At 40.1% G+C, this 21,945-nt stretch overlaps 1 protein-coding gene across 3 annotated transcripts in view; it reads right to left on the bottom strand.

Annotated features, from left to right (window-relative positions):
* The window catches only part of slc25a12 (solute carrier family 25 member 12), a 123,097-nt gene that overhangs the window by 22,619 nt on the left and 78,533 nt on the right, over nucleotides 1-21,945 (bottom strand). For all 3 annotated transcript variants that reach the window (XM_048598562.1, XM_048598561.1, XM_048598563.1), the window contains exons 12-13: nucleotides 21,221-21,273; nucleotides 10,359-10,439 (exon numbers count right to left, since the gene is read on the bottom strand). In XM_048598562.1, coding sequence (XP_048454519.1) covers nucleotides 10,359-10,439; nucleotides 21,221-21,273 — 134 coding nt within the window. The remainder of the gene's footprint in view (nucleotides 1-10,358; nucleotides 10,440-21,220; nucleotides 21,274-21,945) is intronic.

Here is a 21,945-nt window from a genome sequence, read left to right as displayed (position 1 = left end):
CTCTGCCTTGAATATTCTGAAAGAGCCAGCCTCTAATGACCTTTGCAGCAAAGAGATTCACATTCCAGTATCCTCAGAGAAGAAATTTCTCATGTTGGTCTTAGATGGGCGATCCCTTGCTCTGAGATTATGCCCTTTGGTCCTGGTCTCTTGCACAAGGGGGGAAAAAAACCTATCTGCATCTACCCTATCAAATCCCCTACGAATCTTATTTGATTCAATATGGTCACCTCTCATTTCTAAACTCCAAAATGTAAGGCTCAACCTACTCAGCCTCTCCTGATAAGGCAGTCCCTCCAAACTTTCTCTGCACTGCCTCCATTGTCATTTCCTTGGGTAAGGTACCAAAACTCTTCAGTTGTCCAGGTGTAGTCTAATTTAGGCCTTGTATAGTTTAGTAAGACCTCCCTATCTTTATACTTCATTCCCTTTGAAATAAAGGCCAATATTCAATTTACCTTCCCTATTAACTGAACTGAACTTGTTGAGATTTATGCAGGAGGGCTCCCAAATCCTGTGCCATAGCTTTCTGTAGTCTTTCTCTATTTAAATATTATTCAGCTCCTCTATTCTTCCTGCCAAAATAAACAGCCTCTAGTTTTCCAACATTATATTCCAGCTGCCAAGTCTTTGCCCACTTGCTTAACATGTCTATGTCCCTCGGCAAATTCTGTCATCGTCAGCACGTGCCTTCCAATGTACTTTTGTGTAACCCACGAACTTGGTGACAGTCATACACTTTCTTCATCCAAGTCATTAATATATACCATAAATAATAGTGGTCCCATTACTGACCCAATGACACTCTATTTGCCACAGGTTGTCATCCTGAAAATGCACCCCCTTATGCCAACTGCATATCTTGTATTGGTTAGCCAATCTCCAATACCATAGGCTCTTATCCTATTAGGTAGCCTAACATATGGTAGATCTTATCAAATACCTTCTGAAAATCTAAATACATTACATCGACTGCTCTCCTTTATCTATCCTGTCTGTTATCTTATCAAAGAATTCTAATAAATTTGTCAGGCATGATTTCCTCTTTGTGAAGACTCGTTGACTCCATTTGTATATATTATGCAGTTTTAAATGTTCTCTTATTCTATCCTAGAATTAGAATATCCTTTATTGTCACTTGGACTCCAGTACAGAAGTATAGTGAAAAGTTTTTTTTACAATGGCTGCCTTTTAATGGCGTCATCTTAGGTACAAATCTTACGGAGTAAAAACAAATATACTGTTGTTTATAGAAGAGGACTGAAAGGAAAGCATAAGCATCACTCAGTGTCTGAGAATGAGTTAGGGATCAGGTAGTTACAACATTGTGGAAAGGATTTAAATTACAGTATGATGAAGAGGTCCAGACAGCAGCAGCTCAGCACGTGGCCAGGCCAAAATCCAGCAAGTGTTCCACGTCACTTCAGCCTCCAGACCAGACCACTCCACACCAGCACTTTGCAGCAATAAGGCAAGTCGCACTGTACCAGGATTCACTTCACCTCGTGTCACTCCGGGACTTAGGATGCCCCATATGCCACTCTGGGGCTCGGGACTCCCCTGCTGCCGTCATTCTGGGACGTGGGTCTCCGTCAATCCGGGACTCGGCTCAGCCCATGGTTGTTCTGCTGCCATCACTCCAGGAATTCGGCCGGTGCTCACTCTGCTGCCGTTGCAGGACACGGCCCATGAGATCAGCTCCCGCCCAGTCTCCAGTCATGACTCATCACCCTTGACTCCAGGCAGGGGTAGTTAAAAGATTGGGGTGGTGTGGGGGAGAAGAGGAGGAAAGAAAAAAGGAAAAAGGAAAAGGAACTGGCGAGCAGAGGAGCTCTAACTGGGTTATCTTACCCTGCCGGTATTAATTAGGGTACCGCCACTCTCAAAACCCCAATAGTACATTTTTAAACAGACTCTAAAATTTTCCCAATAACACATTTTAAGCTAACTGGCCTATAGCTGTCCTTTTATTTTGTCTCCTTCCCTTTTCAAATAAAGGTGCTACATCGTTAGTTTTCCAGTTTCGTCGGACTTTTCCAGAATCTAAGGAACTACCAGTGTATCAACCATCTCTGAGGCCACTTCTTTTAATATCTTAGGATATACCCTCCAGGTCCAGGGGTCTTATCAGTCGTTGGCCCCATTAGGTTCCCTGTAACTTTTTCTCTCGTAACATCTATTGTATTTATCTTCTCTCTTCCTTTCACCCCTTGAGTATTTAATATTTTTTGGAATGCTATTGGCATCATCAGTTTACCTTCAAAGTTTATCTTCTCCCTCTTTCTTTTTTGTCGTGGAGTTGTGAATGTTTCTGAACATTGTGCAATTATCAGCACTTTTGAACTTCCAATGGAGTGAAAGTCATTGATTAAACAGTTAGTTTAAGTTAGGCCTAGAAACTAGGACACTACTTTGTGCAACACCTACAGTAATATTCTCGGGCTGAGATGACTGACCATCAACAATCACAACTTCTTCCTTTGCACTATGTATGATGCCAAACAGTGGAGAGTTTTCTACCCAACTTCAATGACTCTAGTTTTGTCAAGGTTCCTCGATAACAGATTCCATTAAATGCTGAGTTGACAAAGGCTGTCACTCTCACCTCACCTCCAGAGTTCAGCAGTTTGTCCAGATTTGGGCAAAGGCTATGACAAGATGAGTTGCTGAATGGTGTCAGAAGGAAACCAAACCGTATGTTACAGAGCTTCAGTTGTTTGACATGCAAATAGTTTTGTGTTATAGCTTAACCAGGTTAATAGGTCATTTTTAGTTATGCCTGGTGTCGCTCTTAGCATGTTATCAAGGAGTCTTCATTGATCCTGGGTTGATCTCCCAGCTTGACGGTAATGGTAGAATGGGGGAGATATGCTGAGCCACAAAGTTACAGATTGTGGTCAAACAGGTTTCTGCTGAACGCCCACAGCATATCATGGACGCCCAGTTTTGAATTGATAGTTGTGTTCAAAGTGCATCTCAGTTAGCACGTTGGTAGCTGTAGCATCACAATCTGAAGGTAAGTATCCTCAATAAGAAGACGGAACTTTGTTCCCACGATGACTGTGCGTTAGTCACTCCGACCAAAACTGTCATAGATGGATGCATCTGTGACAGTTAGATTGGCGAGAAAGAGCTCAAGTAAATTTTTCCCTCTTGCTGATTCCCTCAACAACTGCTATAGACCAAGTTTACCAGCTATGTACTTTACAATTCGGCCAGCTCAATTAGTAATGGTGTGACTGAGCTGCCCTTGCTAATTGATATTTAAATTACTCATCCAAAAATATGTTTTGTTCCTTGCCATCCTGAGAGCACTTTCACCAAGTGGTGATGATCATGGAGGATTACAATTCAGCAGCTTGAGGCTGGGTGTGGGAGAAGTGGTAATCAGCAGGAAGTTTGCTTGCCGATGCGTGACCTGAATGTGACCTCACAGGGCTGGGAATCAACATTTTTGTTTCCCAGGTTAATCTTTCCCCCCAACTGAATACCATTGTGCCACTACCTCCGTTAGTTCTGCTCTGCCCGTGTCCAGGATATTGTCTGCAAAGTACAACTTCATTAGTATGACTAGAAGGCTATTGCTTGGCTAGTTTGTGAGCTCTCCCAAGTGTTGGCAAAAACCCCACCAGATGCTAACAACAAGGAGTTGCAGGGTCAATTGGGCTGGGCTTGCCTTGTCATTTCCAGTGTCTAGGTTGGCGCTGGATGCTCCAAGCTGTTTCATTCTTTCCTTCTGAATGTAATGCTTTGATAGCATTGAGTAGTTTGCTTGGCCATTTCAGAGAGGATTCAACCAAATCTTGAGTTAAATTTAGGCTTCCTTAAAGACATTAGGGTGCCAAATTGATTTTTCAAAAACAATCATGGTTACCATTAAACTACCAATACGGCAGTAATATAGGATGCTTCACCCAGAATTTGTCCCCTTCTTTCTTTTTACTCCTTTTTATTCCCTCTTTTCAGCCTATGGTGGCATCTTGGCATGGTCTCTCAGCGGCCTGTGGCAGTTTCTCGGCCTGGCGTGGTGGCGTCTCGGCCCATGTCGGTTCCGAGGCCCGGCATGGCGGTGTCTCGGGCCGGTCTCTCAGTGGCCCATGGCGGTTCCGAGGCCCGGCGTGGTGGCGTCTTGGCCCGGTCTCTCAGTGGCCCATGGCGGTTCCAAGGCCTGGCGTGGCAGTGTCTCGGCCCAGTCTCTCAGCGGCTGGTGGTGGTTCCAAGGCCTGGCAAGGTGGTGGCTTGGCCCGGTCTCTCAGCGGCCCACGGTGGTGTCTCGTCGTGGTCTTTCAGCGGCCCATAGCTGTGTTTCGGCCCGATCTCTCAGTGGCCCATGGCGGTTTCTTGGCCCAGCGTGGTGGTGTCGCAGAATGTGAGTGGGTCATGCCCAGGCATGTTTTGTAAGCAGGAGGAGACGGGGAATGCGGCAGCTTCAGCAACAGTGATGCCATCATGACCAACACACGGGATGAGTGGGCGGTGAGGGAGGTCCCCCGTATCTACATTAGCAGCTGAGTTCCCCCAGAGAACAGAGAACTTAAAGACTGTTGAAACTTATAACCTTATTCCTTTATTTTTCTAGTTAGTCTATGAAGGTAATGTTTAACATTTTTAAACATTGTTTCTTTTACTATTTTGTATCTACGTAGAATGATAGCTTGGAGCTCTGGATTACTAGCTCATATTACCACTGCACAACCTCTCCAAGATGTACTAGTTACCTAGTAAGGAAAATAGTGAGAGAAAAAGGGAAAAGAGAGAGAGCGAGCGTGAGAGCAGGAAAAGAGAGAGCAGGAAGAGAGAGAGAAAGAGAAAAAACTGTATCCAATATAGTGCCTTTTGTGATTTTAAGACATAGCAAAGTGTTTAGAGTTCACCAAATTTTTTTTTCCAAGGTGTAGTCCCTTAACGCAGGAAACACACACACCCATCCTCACGCCCTCACGCCCAACCACCTATACACATCCTCGCGCCCACCTGCCTACCCACGTCCTTGTTCCCGCCTGGCAAGCGCACACATACACACCCACCTGCGCCCTTGCTCCCGCCTGGCACACCCACCCACCCACCCATGCCCTTGCTCCCACCTGGCACAGACACACAACCATCCACGCCCTTGCTCCCACCTGGCACAGACGCACACCCACCCATGCCTGCCTGGCAGACAGACAGACACATACACACACACACACCCACGCCTCTCTCCCGCTACAATTTTAAGTCACTGATAAACCCAGGGTATTAAGTGATGAATTCAGTAAGGGTAATGCCATTGATTGTCAAGGACAGTGACAATCTGACTACTGGAGCAACGTTTCAGGACTGATGATTAGCCTTCAAAACCACCACTGCCATGTTATTTTCTGTTATGTACAACTGGAAGCAGTAGAATATTTCTCACTTCCATTGTAGTCCAGTTTTTATAGTGTGATGCCACACACAATCAAATGCTGCCTTGTTTAACGGTCAGTCAAACTAACATCACTTCAAGAGTTCAGCTCTTTTGGTCATGTCTGAACCAAGGCTATAATGAGGTCAGAAGCTGAGTAACCCTGTGGAACAGGTCAGCAGGTTACTTCTGAGTAAGGGCCAAAATCACACTGTAGATAACACCTTCCACCTCTTTACTGTTGATCCAGTGGGGACTGATGGGACAATAACTGAAGATTACCAGATTGGCTGCGTTTTTTTGTGCAAAGGCCATTTTGTTTAATTATCCACATTGCATGGTAGATGCCAGAATTGCAGCTGCACTGGAACAACTTTGCCTGGTTCTAAAGCACATCTTCACTACTACTGCTGGAATGTAATCAAGGTCCATAACCTTTGTAATATCCAGTGCCTTCAGTGATGCTGGAGGAGGTGGAGATGAACCATTCACTCAATATTTTTGACTGAAAATAGTTGCAAATGCTTCAGCCTCATTTTTTCACTGAAATTCTGAGATTTTCTATCATTATGGCTGGATATATTTGTGCCACCTCTGCCTCCCCATACTTGTTTAATTGTCCACAACCATTCACAATGGATGTGGCAGGAATGCAAAGCTTAGATCAAATCCATTGGTTGTGACATCATTCAGCTATGCCCATCACAGGTTATTTCCGCTGTCTGGCATGCAAGTAGTCCTGTGCAGTACTTTCACCACGTTCAGCCCTCATTTTTAGATATTCCCAATGCCACTTCTGGCATGCTCACTTGCACACTTCCTTGAAAGGATAATTAAGTCGATGGTAATTAAACAAATTGAAGAAGTCTGAGCCAATTTTTAAACAGTGAAGCAGAGAAACAGTGGAGGAGGGAGGATCGGAAATGGCATAGCAAAATGTTTATTTCAAAATAAGTGGGAAGAAAACATATCCAAGTTGGAAATGCCGAGATTGAAAATAGAACTTGTCCGGAGAGATGGGAAAAGACTGGCAATGAGAAAAGAGTCAGTGACAAACTATTTATTTGAAACAGGTAGGGAACGAAACAGTGGGAAGGGACAATAGTGAACATTTAAAGAACAAATCAGGTGGAGGAAAAAGAGACAACAGAAGTAAGAACAAAGCTTTCAAGGCTAGTATAGCCAATTATTTATCAATAAATAACCACAGGCTAGAACAGTAATGTGGAAGTCAGCAAGAAATAGATATTTGATGGGTAGTGTTGGAATTTCAAGACACTGTAGGAGAAAGGGATGGTAATGTTTTTGATAAAATTATGAATAGCAGGATAAATGGTGATGAGTAAGTTTAAGGAATTTTTAATTTTAAAGCTTTTTTAAATCTATTTTCGAAGTGGGACAATGAAATTGTTATGAAATTCAGCTATGCCCATCACAGGTTGTTTCTGCTGTCTGGCATGCAAGCAGTGCTGTGCAGTACTTTCACCACGTTCAGCCCTCATTTGTCAAATTGGCAAAGTGATGCATCAGAAAACGTTTTCAAATGGGGAAAAACTTTATGTGGGGACGAGTGCATTAAAAGAGAGTGTGGGCATGTAGAATTTAAAGCAAGTGAATTTCAAGCATGGGTCATAGAGTCCTAGAGGTGTACAGCAGGGAAACAGGCCCTTCGGCCCAACCTCACCCATACTGACCAGGTATCCTAAACTGAACTAGTCCTATTTGCCAGTGTTTGGCCCATATCCCTCTAAACATAGGAAGAAAACTGCCATCCTTACTTGGTTTGACCTGCATGTAGTTAACTCTTCACTGACTTCTGAGCAATAATTGCTGGCCTAACCAGTGACTCCCTTGCCCCGTGAGTGAATAAAAAACAAATGCCAGATGGTCTGCGGTGTTACATACTACAATTCTATCTGAAAGACTGCATTATACAATGACATCTGTTAATATAGAATTGTGTTTAAATACATTTAATATCCAAGACAATACGATATAAAATGCTTAGAAAATAAACTATGAAATAAAAGGAAGGTCTGTGGGCAGAAAGTGCATACCACATTTCTTCATCTGAATCTATTTTAAGCATGAATTTACCATGAAACAACAATTTTTGCTTTAAGTTTCTGATTATCCAGTCCATGAATGATGTGTGTGTTTTGGTTCATTTCTCCAAATGGACAAGAATATCATTCCATGGCAGAATAACTCTCGAGTACACTGGCCCTTTCAGTAATTTATACGCTGCACAGTCAGCATGATCTCTTCTCATTCTACTCTATACAAGATCTGAATCGATGATATATTCAATTATTTACCTTGACAGACAGACAGCATTGAATCTAAAAGTAACAGAAGGACTGAAATTTAATACAACAAAACAGCCTAGTACTTACAGGCCATTTGAAACCAGATTCTTAAAAATAAAACAGATTTTGAAAAAGCTTTGCAGTGGGGATTGAACTTTCAAAGCACTTGACTGTAACCTAAAATAAGCAATCTAAAATACATCCTCATGCACTAAGCTAGGTATACACTTAGACCATTGAGATTAACATATTGGAAATAAAGCTAACAGTGAAATTTGGAGGACTTTTTAAAATCTGTTCACAGGACGCGAGCTGCACTGGCAAAGCCATCGTTTAATGGCAACTCCTAATTGTACTTCAGAAGGAGATGGTCAACTGCCTTTTCCAATCACTGTAGTACTTGGAGGTGGTAGATACACTCCTACTGCAGTGAGAAAGGAAGTTCCAGGATTTTGACCCAGCAACACTGCACAAACAGCGATACAGCTCCAAGTTAGAATGGTGTGTGACTTGGAGGGTAACTTGCAGGCTTAGTTACACCAAATGCCATAGCAATAGCAAAGCAATTGTCACAAACTCTTAAATTAGGACCAATAATGTTTAATACTCCAGGTTGCAGTCTTGCAGGTGGCCTCAGGAGGTATCTGCCATGTGTGTGTTAACTGACCAGCACCTGACCAACTAGTACAGAGCTATGAATTTTCCTGTGGGATTTAACTTTGCCCGGAACAGAAAAATATTTATTATCCAATCTCTGTTTAGTAATGCCTCTTCCTTTCAGTGACTATCCCCTGCATAGTTCAAGTGTTATTTGTAGTGCCCAGGCTTGACATGCATCATCCTTTGCTCCAGTAACCCACTCCTACCCATTTTTCAAAATGTTTCCAGTAGCATAATGAACCACAAACTTGTCCAAAATATTTGGAATAAGATGAAACAGTTTTATTAACAGACCTAAATAAGGTTGCAAACATTTCTCATTTAAGACCCAAGAGTTATCTGGTTACCAAAATAGAAGAAAACAAACATCAGGCAATGGCCCAGATCCAGAACTATCAGGCAGCAGAACAGGAAGATTAGCTGACAGTTCAGGATACACATCTCTTAAAAATGATAGTATTTCCAAGGCACAGAAATAAATAAACAAGGAAGAATTATAGATTTGTACATTTGGGTGAAATTTTGGGTTAAGTCAGGATCAATCAAACTGAATTAATTGTTGAATGAAGTCTGTACAAGCTATGATGAATTCCTGTTCTTTTATTATTCATGAAACTTAGAAAAAACGGCAAAAAGTGGCAACGTTTTAACAATCAGGAGTACAGAGAATTCTAAGAGTTGGCTCCATTTGATAGTTCCAAAATTAATTACATTCAATTCACCCCAGAGGTAGGGGACAGGGCTAATTTTCAAAGTTTCTAATTGGTCAGACAGAATAGTTTGGGGGTCACTGAGCAGTAGTTCTGCGGTCAAAACGAGTCACAGGAGGACAGATAGACAGAACCTCCAAGTTGAAGGCACGGTTGTTATTAACTGTGCTGCTGAAAGGCAGCTGAGCTACACAGATTTTATTTAGTGAGGAATCAAGGAAGTCCTACATCACTTGAATAGCTCTGGGTAAGGAGGGCTTGGGAAATCCTAGAGCTGTGAATGGCTAGAAAGAAGCATATTATTCAGCTCAACAGAATGGGTGAAAGATCCATAAGTCAAGATTGCAGCGGTCAATGAAAGGATGGATTTCCTTGTGAATAAGTACTGGAATGCAATTCTCAAGAGTCCAGAGGAGCATGGACACAAGAAAGTGATCAATCAGAACCAGAGCAGTTGTTGAGGCAGTCCATGATGGAACAGTTTAAGAAGGAGTTTCAAGGCCAAACTAGCAGAGATGAAGAACTTATGAAACTTAATATGAGGTCCACAACCATGTCAATAATGCCTGAGGGAAGTTACTGCAAAATCTGTAGAATCTGTCGTGACTGCATTTGCGAACTGCTGTGTTCAAAGTACATTAGAAATGTTTAGCACGTTAATTACAGGTGTTAGAATTAACTTGCACATGTATTATAGATTGTATTTCTATTCCAACTTGTAAAGTCGTCTTGTTTATTTAAAACTGTAGAATCTTGTGGCTGTATTCGCTAGATCTCACCTTTTGTCTACTTTAAAAATATTAGTTGTCCCTGACCAGAAAACAACAATTTGGTAATCCCATTTGACATCATAACGTTAGTTAGCATTCTGATTTGGAATCACAAAACCATAACTCCAATTTCTCCCAACTTGGTCACAAGTTGAAATAGATTTTTTAATCCTCACCTGCCATATCACGCGCATGTTGAGTTTTACTTCGCAGAGTATAAACTTAGAATGACAATGTCAAAATGGTTTTTGTACCCTTCTGAAACATTTTGGCCAGCTTTTACATAGCAATGTACTCAGGGATTTTTAAAAAAAGCTTTAGCCAGTATCATCACTATCTATTCAAGTTGCAACTCACTTAACACCTGAACTGCAATAATTAAGGTACAAATTTGCCAACCGAGCCAAAGAATTTCATAAAGTTCAAAGATTACAACATTCAAATTTTTATGATACATCCTGAAGATTTTGATTTGATTTATTACTGTCACGTGTAACAACAGAAAAGTGTAAGCAATACTTACACAACCGCCAGCAAGGATTTCTCCAATAACAGGAATTGAGCCATCTCTTCGAGTGAACTTGTCTCGTACAAAATCATTTACCTATTAAAGAGAAAATGAACAAGATTTAAAATATCACTGATATTGCATGTAAGACAGTATACTTTTGGTTGAACAAATTCCTTCTCCTTGCCAGTTTTCCAACATTATTATTGGTGGATGTGTGTACAGGCAAGTTATTTGGGCAAACTGTGCTGAAACCAGTTCAAAGGAAGTGCCAAGAATGACCAAAAATAAATCTCCCACAGACTTCCCTTGCTCCAAATAGTGAGGCGTGTGATATTTACTTCTCCAGCAGACCTCAGCCAGGGGAGAAAGCATTGATTTTTTTATTAACCAACAACAACCATTAATTCAAAAGGCAGAGCACATTACTTAACTCACAATCTGCAGCTATGAGGTTGTTCCCATTTCCTGAGTATTTTTGTAAACTAGTCATATGGGGGCTTTCCTTTCATTACACAAAAATCTGAAAGCTGCAAGGATACAACTATTTAAATGAATTGAATTTATTGATTGTCCTTCTCGACTAAACAGTAAAGTTGCCACAGCCCCACCAGACCACAGGACTGCTTTCTCATGACAGTGTGACAATTGGTAGTAGTTTAACCTGAGGGCCACAATGCCTCAGGCGAGGGGAGAGGCTGAGAAGGGGAATCCTTCATTGTAACCTTTACTGGTGTGGGAATTGAACCCATGCTGTTAGCATCACTCTGCATTGCAAACCAGCCAGCCAGCCAGCCAACTGAGTTGACCAACTTACCCCCCCCTTTCATGATTATAGGATGTCAAAAAACAGTTTGCAGTCAATGTTTAATCATTGTAATTTAGTGTTGTAAGGTAGGAAGTGTAGTCGTTAATTTGTGCAGGGAAGGTCTCACAAACAATGCAATAACGACCAGATAACCTTTTTCTGTGGTACTGATCTAGGGTCAAATATTAGCCAAGACTCCCTACACTGTTCTTCAAAATAGGCCTGTGGGATTTTTGAGCCCAACAAAAGGCTGAAAGGTAGTACAACAACAACTCCAGGCTCCTTCAGTAGTGCACTGGACTGTCAGCCTTGATTTGCATGTTCTGGGAGTATAACTTTAATGCACATTTTTCTGACTCGGAGTTTGGTAATTGTTTCAAACAAAGCCTTGGCTGACACCAGAAAATTTGGAATTTACTAGGACAAAGACATAAAAATGCAGGTGAAGGAACAGTATTTGCAAAAATATCATGAACAGCAAGTAAAAGTCTAGGCAGTTTTAATATTGAACCTATTTTTCTAATCAACTTGTTCAGAGATGTCATTACACACCTCTTCAGCAGTTGGGATTTGAACTTGGGCCTCCTGGTCCAGGGTAGGAACAACATCACTGTGCCACAAGAGGGTCCCTGAAGGATACTGTAGATTTGATTTATTACTGTCACATGTACCAAAGTACAGTGAAAAGTATTGTCTTACATGCTTTACAGGGAGATCATACTATACAAGTGTATCAAGATAATAGTACAGAGTGCAGGATATAATGTTGGTGCCATACAAGCAGACCTACGAAACTTCAAAAACTCCTTCTAAAACTGAGGGATTGAGATTTTTGAGGCCAATAAAAATGGTACCATCTCTAATACCAGGTTCATTTACATACCACGATTTAGTTTCTCCAGTGGGCAGAGATGGTGTTACAGCTGGAATGTTAATACAGAGTGATACAAAAAAGTGATCAGAGGTAGCCTGATCTGTTCAAAAGCAGGACTGAATGTGGAATAAGGTTTTTTTTCGTGAAGGACATGGTTGAGGGCATAAGAGAACACCCAATCCCATTTTTCCAAAGTAAGCATCTGCTATACAAACATAGGAGAAAGTAAAACATATTACACTCCTGGTTAACATGTATCCAGTTCCTAAAATCAGTTTATGTAGAATGCTAATCAAGTTTCATCTACAGAAAGATTACAATATATATGGAATCCAACTAGTGAAACCAGATAGTTTACATTTTGATCCTTACAGAGGATATGGTTGGGAAAAGATGGCTTTGTAGAAAATGCTTAATTCTAAGAAAGAAACAAGAGGTACAAGATGCACAATTGTTCTTACTAAGTATTCTGATATTCTTGGTCACATCATAATGTTTAAATAGAAGGATCCGGTTTAGTAAAACACCAAGAACCAACACTTGGCTGTTAAATGGGAGAAAATTTCTAACCATAATGCTTAATAAAAAGTAAGTATTGTAATTTAGGAACAAAAACAAAGTTGCTGGAAAAGCTCAGCAGGTCTGGCAGCATCTGTGGAGGAGAAAACAGAGTTAACGTTTCGGGTCTGGTGACCCTTCCTCAGAACCCATTTGTTGTAATTTAGCAGGTTCAGATCCAATGTACTAAAATAAGATTTCAGTTAACTTAGAATTTACATACAAGGTGACAGTAATGTGGTATTGACTCTAAGCCATCTTTTTAGGCAAACCAACTCAATTTATAAAGTAAATTATTCTTTCATTCTGAAATAATCATTCAAGGATTGCAAGCTGCATGGTTAAGAGCTCAATCCTTTTGTCGCTTTCACCAGAAAGGCCAAAGACCTTACACGGACTTAAACAGATTGTGCTGTTTACTTCCAACATTCCTAGGTTAGTCCATTATAATAATCTCAACTGCAGGTTTTGATGGATCAATAGAGCAAGCATCAGTATGACAGAGAAATTATATGTAAGCAAAATTTTGAGGAATCAGGACAATTAAAAAATTTGCGTCATAATGGCATGATAAATATCCTAAAAGCCTTTGGAGTATCTCATTCCATCTTAAGCAATTATCAGCTGTTTCTGTAGTTAAAGAAACAGAAGTCGAAGAAAAAGTAACAGGCAAAAATAAAGGCAACATCTGCCAGGTTGTATTTCTATATGTGGACCTCGATTTTGCAGATTGCAACAACAATGTAGGAAGCATGGTTTATTTCATAGACCTTTAGATGCAGGGAGGTTGGAATATTTTCAGTACTTACAAGCACACTCACAAATACATAAGGGATAGATTGAATTGGAAAGAATACAGAAGTTATTCAATTAGCAACATTAATAAAAAATAACTGAGCAATACTAGTTTATCAACGCCCTTGCTTTTAAGGTGAAGTTCAAGTCTAAGGCTGTAGTTAACTGTCTAAAATTCACTGGTGGGCGATTGGCTACCCAACAGTTCAGGAGTTGTAGACCATTTCTTCCCTTAACAAAACCTCTTCAAAGTTTTCCTGGAAGTTTTTGCTGAAATATAACTTGTGCTTCATTGTTTCATTTGTAGACAGCACAATCACAGGCACAGGTATCGGCTGATTTTACTTTTGTCACTCAGAATTAGATGCTTGGATTCTCTCGGCAATTGTTGCAGGAGAAGCTATTCCTGTTGGGTTATTTAAGGTGCTCTTAAAACAGTCGCATACATATTAAAGAGATAGTAAGAACTGCAGATGCTGGAGTCAGAGACAACAGTGTGGAGCTGGAGGAACACAGCAGGCTCGGCAGCATCAAAGGAGCAGGAAAGCTGATGTTTCGGGTCGGGATTGTTGTGTTATGTTAATCTAACCATAATGCATTTCACGGGGTGGCGGGAGGTTTTTCAAACATGCACCACGTTCAAGAAAATGGTATACATTCATTCTCACACTGGGGCAAGAAAAATCAAATGCACAACTAGGAGATGCCATGATAGCTCTCTACAACATTGTGGATGCTTACAAACGGGGTAAGGCATAGAACAATGTAATGCTGGCGTGAATCATTTTTCAGTTAAAGGGCTGCAACAACAAGCTTCGGCAGAACAATGTAGCATTGATCGTTTTTAATGTTTCTAGGAATTGATCTGTGTAGAGTGGAGAGGTCTTGTTTTATCCATGGTAAATAGATTTCAAAATGCTAGAAAGCTAACAGAAAACAATTTCTCTCTCTTCAGTAGAGTATCTTTTCTAATTTTTGATGAGTTTTCGGAAGAAAAAAAGCCAATTAGACACTTGATTCCAGAATCATCTTTCTTGAGTAGGATCGCTCTTAACTCTAGATCGCTAACATTGATTACTGAAGTCTGGGGCATCTATGCAGGCATGTTTATCAGGATAGTTTTCAATTTTGAAAACAGGCTCTTGGCTTGCCTTTTATTTTCTTATCAGGGTTAATGTCAGGGAGTGGCCATGGTGCTAAAGTTCAGGACAAACTTGCAGTAGAACATTCTCATATCTGGAAAACACCTTAACTCCCTAGGTTTTCAGGAATCTGGGGGAGTAGTTTTGCTCCCCACTACATAATCAAGATAAGTTACTTTGGCCACAGCGAACCCACTTTTTGCAAAGTTCAGTATGGCACTAGCCTTTTTCAGACCCTTGATCACTGCTTCCAGGTTGTTTAAGTGGTCATATCAGGTGTCACGGTAAATGCACAATTGTTGAATTCAGAGACTGCCTAGCTGGTGACTGTGAAAGATTGCGGAGGTATTTTTTGGGGTCAAAGGACATAACCTCACATTGGCAAAGGCCATGCAGAGGCAAATGCAAGACATGCGGAGGCAAATGCTGTGATTTCTTTCGCTCTTGCGTCAGAGGACCTTGCTAACCTTTTTAAAAGTTTGACCAATCTTGCCTATACAATCCTGAAGATGCCAGATTGGTTAGGACTTGCTCTGGCTAAGTGCACTTACTTTTTGGTAGTTGATGCAGAGCTGGGTCGATCCATCCAGCTTCGGGAGTGGTACAATGAAATAACTCCAACTACTGTAGCTAGAGTCATCTATATTATTGTCCAGCACATACTGGATCTTCTGCCTGACCTGAGCCAGCCTGTCAGGGATCAACCAGGGGTGGTTTTGTTTTATCACTGGGATGCGTTCAACGTCTACATCTCAAACTGCTGGCATGGTACACACTGTCTGGTCCTGGCAGATTTCTTTAATTTTCCCAAGCAGAGAGGCCACACTATCCTGCTGCTTTTGGGTCAGGTGGGTTTTTAAGTTTCCACAACTGCAGTAGTATCATCATAATAACTAGGGGTTCAACTGGGGCGGACCTCCAGCCACTCCCCCTTCCCCACTACCATGAGTCTTAGAGGGGGCATGTTTAGTGGTGGTCTGGTACTTCACTAGATTCTGGCAAGAATGGAAGATTTAACAGTACTCAGTCACATCAAACCTGCGGCAAGGCCAGGGGAGAAAAAAAGATCTGCTTAGTCAGGCTATCTATTTGAGTATCTACACACCCAGACATTGGAAAAGCATGGATGTGTTTTAAAACCTCCTGACAATGTTATGGGGGGTACTATAGTTTGGTAAACATTTCAGATATCCCTTTTGTTTCAAATCAGTTTATTTAGGTTTGTTTCTTATACTTGAACATTTTACAAATTTTGCACCATTTTAGCTTATCCTACTTATTCCAATCCAGATGCAAGGTCCCAGTGTCGATTACAGACAGATTACAAGTGTTAAAACAAATCTCTCTCACTACTTACCAGCTAAACATAAATTGTGATTTTTTTTTAATCTTACTCCTTTTTAAAGTGGGCTTGTACTTCCTCTAACTCCTTGTGTTTATGGACGCAGACTTTTTAAGAATTGCAATTACACAGTTATAAAGTTAAAGCATAAAGTAGGGTTTATTTCATACATTCTTAGACTTGGCAGAGGGGAATAATCAATAATTTGCATCACAGGCATGCTCATAAACATTCAAGGGTGGAGATCGGATTGAAAAGGATATTGGAAATGTAATCCAATTAACAATAATATTGAGGTGTAATGCAACTGAGGGATACCAGTTTATCACAACTCGCATTTTTTTCAGACGGAGTCATAAAGTTCAAAACTGGAACCACCCGTCTGGAATTTCTTTGTCGGGTAGTTGATTGGCTAGCCAGAAGTTCAGGAGTTGTAAACTGTTCCTTCTCTTTAAAAATCTCTTTAAAGCTTTTCTGAGAATATTATTGAAATGTAACTTCTGCTTCACTTTTTTTAAGGAAGGAAGGTCTACTTGCAGACAGCACAAATACAGATTGTTATGAACAGCTTTTTTTTTTATATACAGACCAGTGGCTTTTTCTTTATAGCCCAGAAGTAGGGTCTTAATGCTGTCAGAAGTTGTATGGAGTAACCCCCTTTGTTGGACAATTTAAGGTGGTAAGGCATGTCAGTGCCTCACCAGCAAGAATGCACTGCTTAATGAAGCATTTTCTCTATTGTTTACATAAGCACAAAACAATTCCCATGATGCATAACTTGCTGGCATCATTCTATAGGTCCTTTTCTTTCTCCATTTACTGCAGTTAGCATAAGGGTTTGTCTGAATCTAAGTGTCAGAAGTGGAATAAAAACAACAACAACGGCACAAGTTTTCACCACAATTTCATTTCTGTACCTTTTCCAACATCACGAGGAAACTTACTGCTAAGCAACCCTGAATGCCCATTGTTAATAACATTAGAAGCACCGAATAGTAAAAAAGTAAAGTTGCCATAGTCTTACCAGACCATTGGCTTCCTCTCTCCCTAAAGGGAGCTCACTGGTGGTAATTTAACTGGATAGTCTCCATACCTCAGGGTCAGGAGACTCCTTCATGGTCACCTCAGTTGATGAGGGAATTGAACCCACCAAATGAAAATCAACCATCAAGCAACAGAGCTAACACCACTGGTATAGAACCGTATGATTCAGAAGAAGGCCATTCAGCATATTGAATCTGCATTAAGTTCTAAAAATACCTCGGGGCATAACCCAAGGCAAAAAAGGACTTCTGCCATTTTTCACATTTGGCAATGAGAAAACCAAGACCACACAGTAATGCATTGATTTTCTGAAATCTTAGCATTAGCGCAATGAACTATGTTTCCTTTTTGATTTAAAGCAATGGACAATATGAAGGAGTACGAATTTTGCATTTAACTTCAACCATATAACTATAATTAGAATTAATTTTGGGTGAAGTTTAAAGATGCTTTTCCCATCATGCTGATGATAGATCACGGATTAAATTTTATGAAGAAAAGAAAATTTAGACTTTTATTCTTTGAAATGTAATATTTGTGGTGGGTCCTTAAACAAAATCTTTCAGCGAAAAAAGTAGGCAATAAGAAAAAATTGCACACTGACAAAAATTGGTTTAAATTCAAATGCAGAAGATGGCAACACTGACTGAATCTTATACTATAAAGAGTCCAAATAGCTGATAATGACAAAAACCTTCAAGTTAATACTGCAAGCCTTAATGGCAGTGTTTCGCAGAAGACATTAGATTTCGAACCATGCGGTAACAGTCATTTGATCAGCAGCCATTTCATATCACTCAAGGCAAAACAACAGCTGTTCAGTCAGGTTAATTAGTTGACCTTACAATCGAGACAATTTGAAAATAAATGCGGTTCATACTTAACAGCACAATATTAAAATCTATAATTTTCAAGGCCAGTATCAGTTTAGAATCTGTTACAAGTTTCATAATCGTTAGCAATCTGAGTTAATGGAAAAATGTCTATAGGAACCACCAATCCTAAAATACTGACAAACTGCTTAGCATCTTTGCCAATTTGCTATATCATAAAGTTAACTACTCTTGCACGTGAGATAACAAGGTGTAGAGCTGGATGAACACAGCAGGCCAAGCAGCATCATAGGAGCAGGAAAGCTGATGTCTTCTAGGCCCGAAACGTCAGCCTTCCTGCTCCTATGATGCTGCTTGGCCTGCTGTGCTCATCCAGCTCTACACCTTGTTATCTCAGATTCTCCAGCATCTGCAGTTCCTACTATCTCTGATACTCTTGCACGTGAACAGCTTTGTCTCAGATTAAAATCAAGTTGTGTATTTCAAAATACAATAAAATTAGGAATTCTAAAAGTGCGCCATAAACAATGTGAACATTTGAAAGAGAAGGGACAGTTTAACAGTTAGGGTATAGACGTTGTCAAAATCTGACAAGTGATCCATGGCTTCAGGCTCAAAGCTCAAACAGATTTGTAAGGCATTTACAACTGACAATGTTCAAAAACAAGCTTCCATGTGAGTCTCAATCAGATTAAAGCTACAATGCCCTTAATGTCAAATAAGATCGTCAATTTAATAACCCGAACGTTTGTATATGGCAGAAACAATCTCTACCACAGGGTAGAAAATTTTTTCTTTTATTTGCACAAGATGGTACTCTGGTGGCTTTTGAGTTTTAAATGCAGAAGTTTCAAGAAAATACTGGAACTTGGAAGCAACCCCACAAGCATCAGACCTAGAATATATACAACAATAACTCGTATTTATATAGAAAGGCTTTAATGCAATAAACCGACTAAAAGTTCTGCACAGCTGTATTATAAGACAAAGTACGAAACTGAGCCACATAAGGATCATAGAGATGTTTACGTGTATAATGTCTTGATCATACTGTGAACAACATTTCATTCAAGCTATGACATGGCTGCTGAGTTTTAGATGGTCTCAAATTTACAGCAAGTAGAACTCGGGAGGGTGACCGGGGTAGATCAGAACAGTCAACTCTAGAGGGAATGAAGACATGGACGAGGGTTTCAGCTGTTTGGCTGAAGTGAGACAGTTCCAGGTGATGTTAGAGTTGAAAATTGGCAGTCTTTGCAATGCAATGCAATTCGAAGCTCATCCTAGGGTGAAGTATGACATCAAGGTAGCAAACAACCCCAGCCCGCAACTCTGGAATTCCCAAGTTCCTATAATTCTGGTCTCTTGAACATCTCAGATTTTGAATCATTAATAGCTGTGTCTTTGTTTGCCTTGGTCCTAAGCTCTGGAATCTCACTGCTAGGCTATTCACATCATTTTATTTTGTTCAAGAATCACAGAATCCATATAGTGTGGAAACAGGCCCTCCGGCTTAAAAAGTCCACACCGACCCTCAGAGCATCCCACCCAGACCCGTCCCCCTATAACCCACCTAAATCTACACATCCCTCAACACTATGGGCAATTTTCCGTGGCCAATCCACCTAAGCCTGCACATCTTTGGGCTGTGGGAGGAAACCGGAGTACCCAGAAGAAACCCACACAGACACGGGGTGAATGTGCAAACTCCACACAGACAGTTGCCCGAGGGTGGAATTGAACCCAGGTCCCTGGCGCTGTCAGGCAGCAGTGCTAACCACTGAGCCAGCATGCCGCCCCAAAGGACTTTGGAGATAGGATTGCAGTTTGCAGCAACAGTAATCAAGAGGGTCCATTACCCAGATTAACTAACATGGAAGCCAGGAACTAAGTATTTTAGTAGCTTAGTAGAAAAGAGCAGGTGCAGATCTAAGAGGGGATGAAGGGAGATAAGAGAAAAAGACATCGGTCCAAGGTTAGGGCAAAAGGTACCCAAAAGAACGTTTGACAATAGCTGAGTGAATTATTGGATAGTCTTAAACTTACTGACAATGAAATCCATGAGAATCTTGCATTTATTCTTGGAGATGCAAGACACAAAGGCCAGAGAAAGGTTCAAAACAAAGATTTCCAATAGAGAAAAGACGGGAATATCTTTGAAGTTTTCACACAAGAGCAGAACCTAATTATACTTTAGGTAGTCTAGCAAGATCAGCCAGAGAAAGCCTATTCCAATTGCTTCCCGTATCCTTTCAAACCTGCGTCCCTTGTACTTAAGAGAATGAAGATGGAGGCTGTACTTGGAAAAATGAAGAAGACGAGAGAAAGTATTAATTTAGATGCAATCAAGGGTATCAAAAGTGGAGGTGAATACGTATTTGGCAGATTCGTAGCTAGAGAAATTCTATGGCAAACAGAGGAGCAAAATTTCAACAGAGATTTTGAAAGATTTGAAGGCAGCTTTGTTGAGAAGTTGCTGGTCTCTGGGCATTGTGTTGTTCAATAAAATAAGCCACAGTCTTGAAAGAAAACTATTTCTAAAGCTGTTTAAATGCTGGTTATGGCAAATGCAGTGTGCTGTTTTCACTTCAGTAGGTACAATGGTGATTGAACTAATAAACAGCGAAACGCATTGAAAAATTGCTAGAATTCAAATGACTGTACATCTTAAAACAATGGTGTGGTAAGGAAACCGCCATAATCAAAAATTATACTTTCGTTGCAGCTGTAATTAAGTTAAGTGCAAGCAGGACAGGAAGTCAAGAACCTGAAGAGATGGACTAGGTGGTGCAGGGGAGGTACGAAAGGAAAGGAGAGAAGAAAATTGGAATCAATGTGACTAAGATCTAGGGAATAGAACAAAAAGTCAGCAAACAGAAATATTAGAGACAATTACCATAAAACCCATTGAATAAATCAATCTTTAATATGCTCACAAGAAGGAAGCCTCTTACTTTACAGTCGAGGTAAGATCTCTAGATAAGAGTTCAAGCATTACAAAATTACGATACCTGTCAAGTTAAGGAATGTTACAAAAATTCAAGTTGCAGATCACCTCCTTGCATTTAAAATAAATGTGTCTAATGCAAGAAGGAACAGTAGATGTTTAGATTGAGTAAATTAACTTGGACGCATACAATTAGATATTTTATTCATTGAATTTTCTTACATTATACACTAGAGTCGTCATTTTCAAAAAATAAATTTTAAAAAGACGAGTATCAGACTGAATATCACAAAACAGAGATCATTCAATTGAAACTTTGCTTTTTAGGATTCATCAAGTAAATATTATTCATAGTGAATTGTTCATAACCAAGTACAATCATGTCCGTACGTACCTTCTACATGTAACAATTCTGTTAAATAGACAAAGAGTGATGCCTCGGAGAATCTAAAAATAAGCCTTTGCAGTATCTTTTGTATTTAGATTCATACACTAAGTAAAATAATGAAAACAAAGAATAAAATGAACACTTACTGTGAGTTTAATGGCCTTTTCTGGAGCAACACCCAACAACTGTGGTAAAAGACCTAAGTGTTTAAAAGGATATTAGCAAACTATTAGCAATAATAAAACATAAATATAAATTTAGTCACTGGAATGTTAACAACATTGAAATGTTACAATGGAATCAAAAGGTCTGTGAAGATACTTTATTGATTTTGTGAACAAAATTCAGTAAACTGATTTCAGTATTAACAGAGACTGATCTATGAAAGTAGTGCAGCTGCACTATTATAAACACTACTACTATATAGCTTGTGCCTTTACCAAGTCAAAAATTCCTGCACTCTCTTCCTTGCTTTTTGATAAGCTTTGTATGAACAATGCAATTTTGTTACTCAAAATCTGATCCAACGTTCCAGGGGAAGAAGGGAATAAGAAAACACATTGTTTCACCATGCTGCTGCCAGACACCAGTGCCAAAACTAGTTAAGAAGGTGAGTAAAGAGGATCCATACCAATGAGAAAGATTCCTGGTTTATTCCATCACCTGCAGAAAACTAGGTGAATCTTAGCTATAGTGTTAGTACAAGTTCTGCAATTACTTCAACACTCCAGTATAAAAAAGGGGAGTTTAGTTAGGAAATTAAAAGAGCATGCAACAAGGTCAACTTAATAATAGATTTGGCAAACCAACGTTGAAAAATTAGCTTGAAAGACAGGTTTATGGAATGCATTCAAGATAGATTAAAAAAAAT

The sequence above is a fragment of the Rhincodon typus genome, chromosome 7 (assembly GCF_021869965.1).
Source record: "Rhincodon typus isolate 14 chromosome 7, sRhiTyp1.1, whole genome shotgun sequence".
In the NCBI taxonomy this organism is placed as follows: domain Eukaryota; kingdom Metazoa; phylum Chordata; class Chondrichthyes; order Orectolobiformes; family Rhincodontidae; genus Rhincodon; species Rhincodon typus.
The sequence above is the reverse complement of the archived record's forward strand: the minus strand, read 5'-3'. Positions and strand labels throughout refer to the sequence as shown.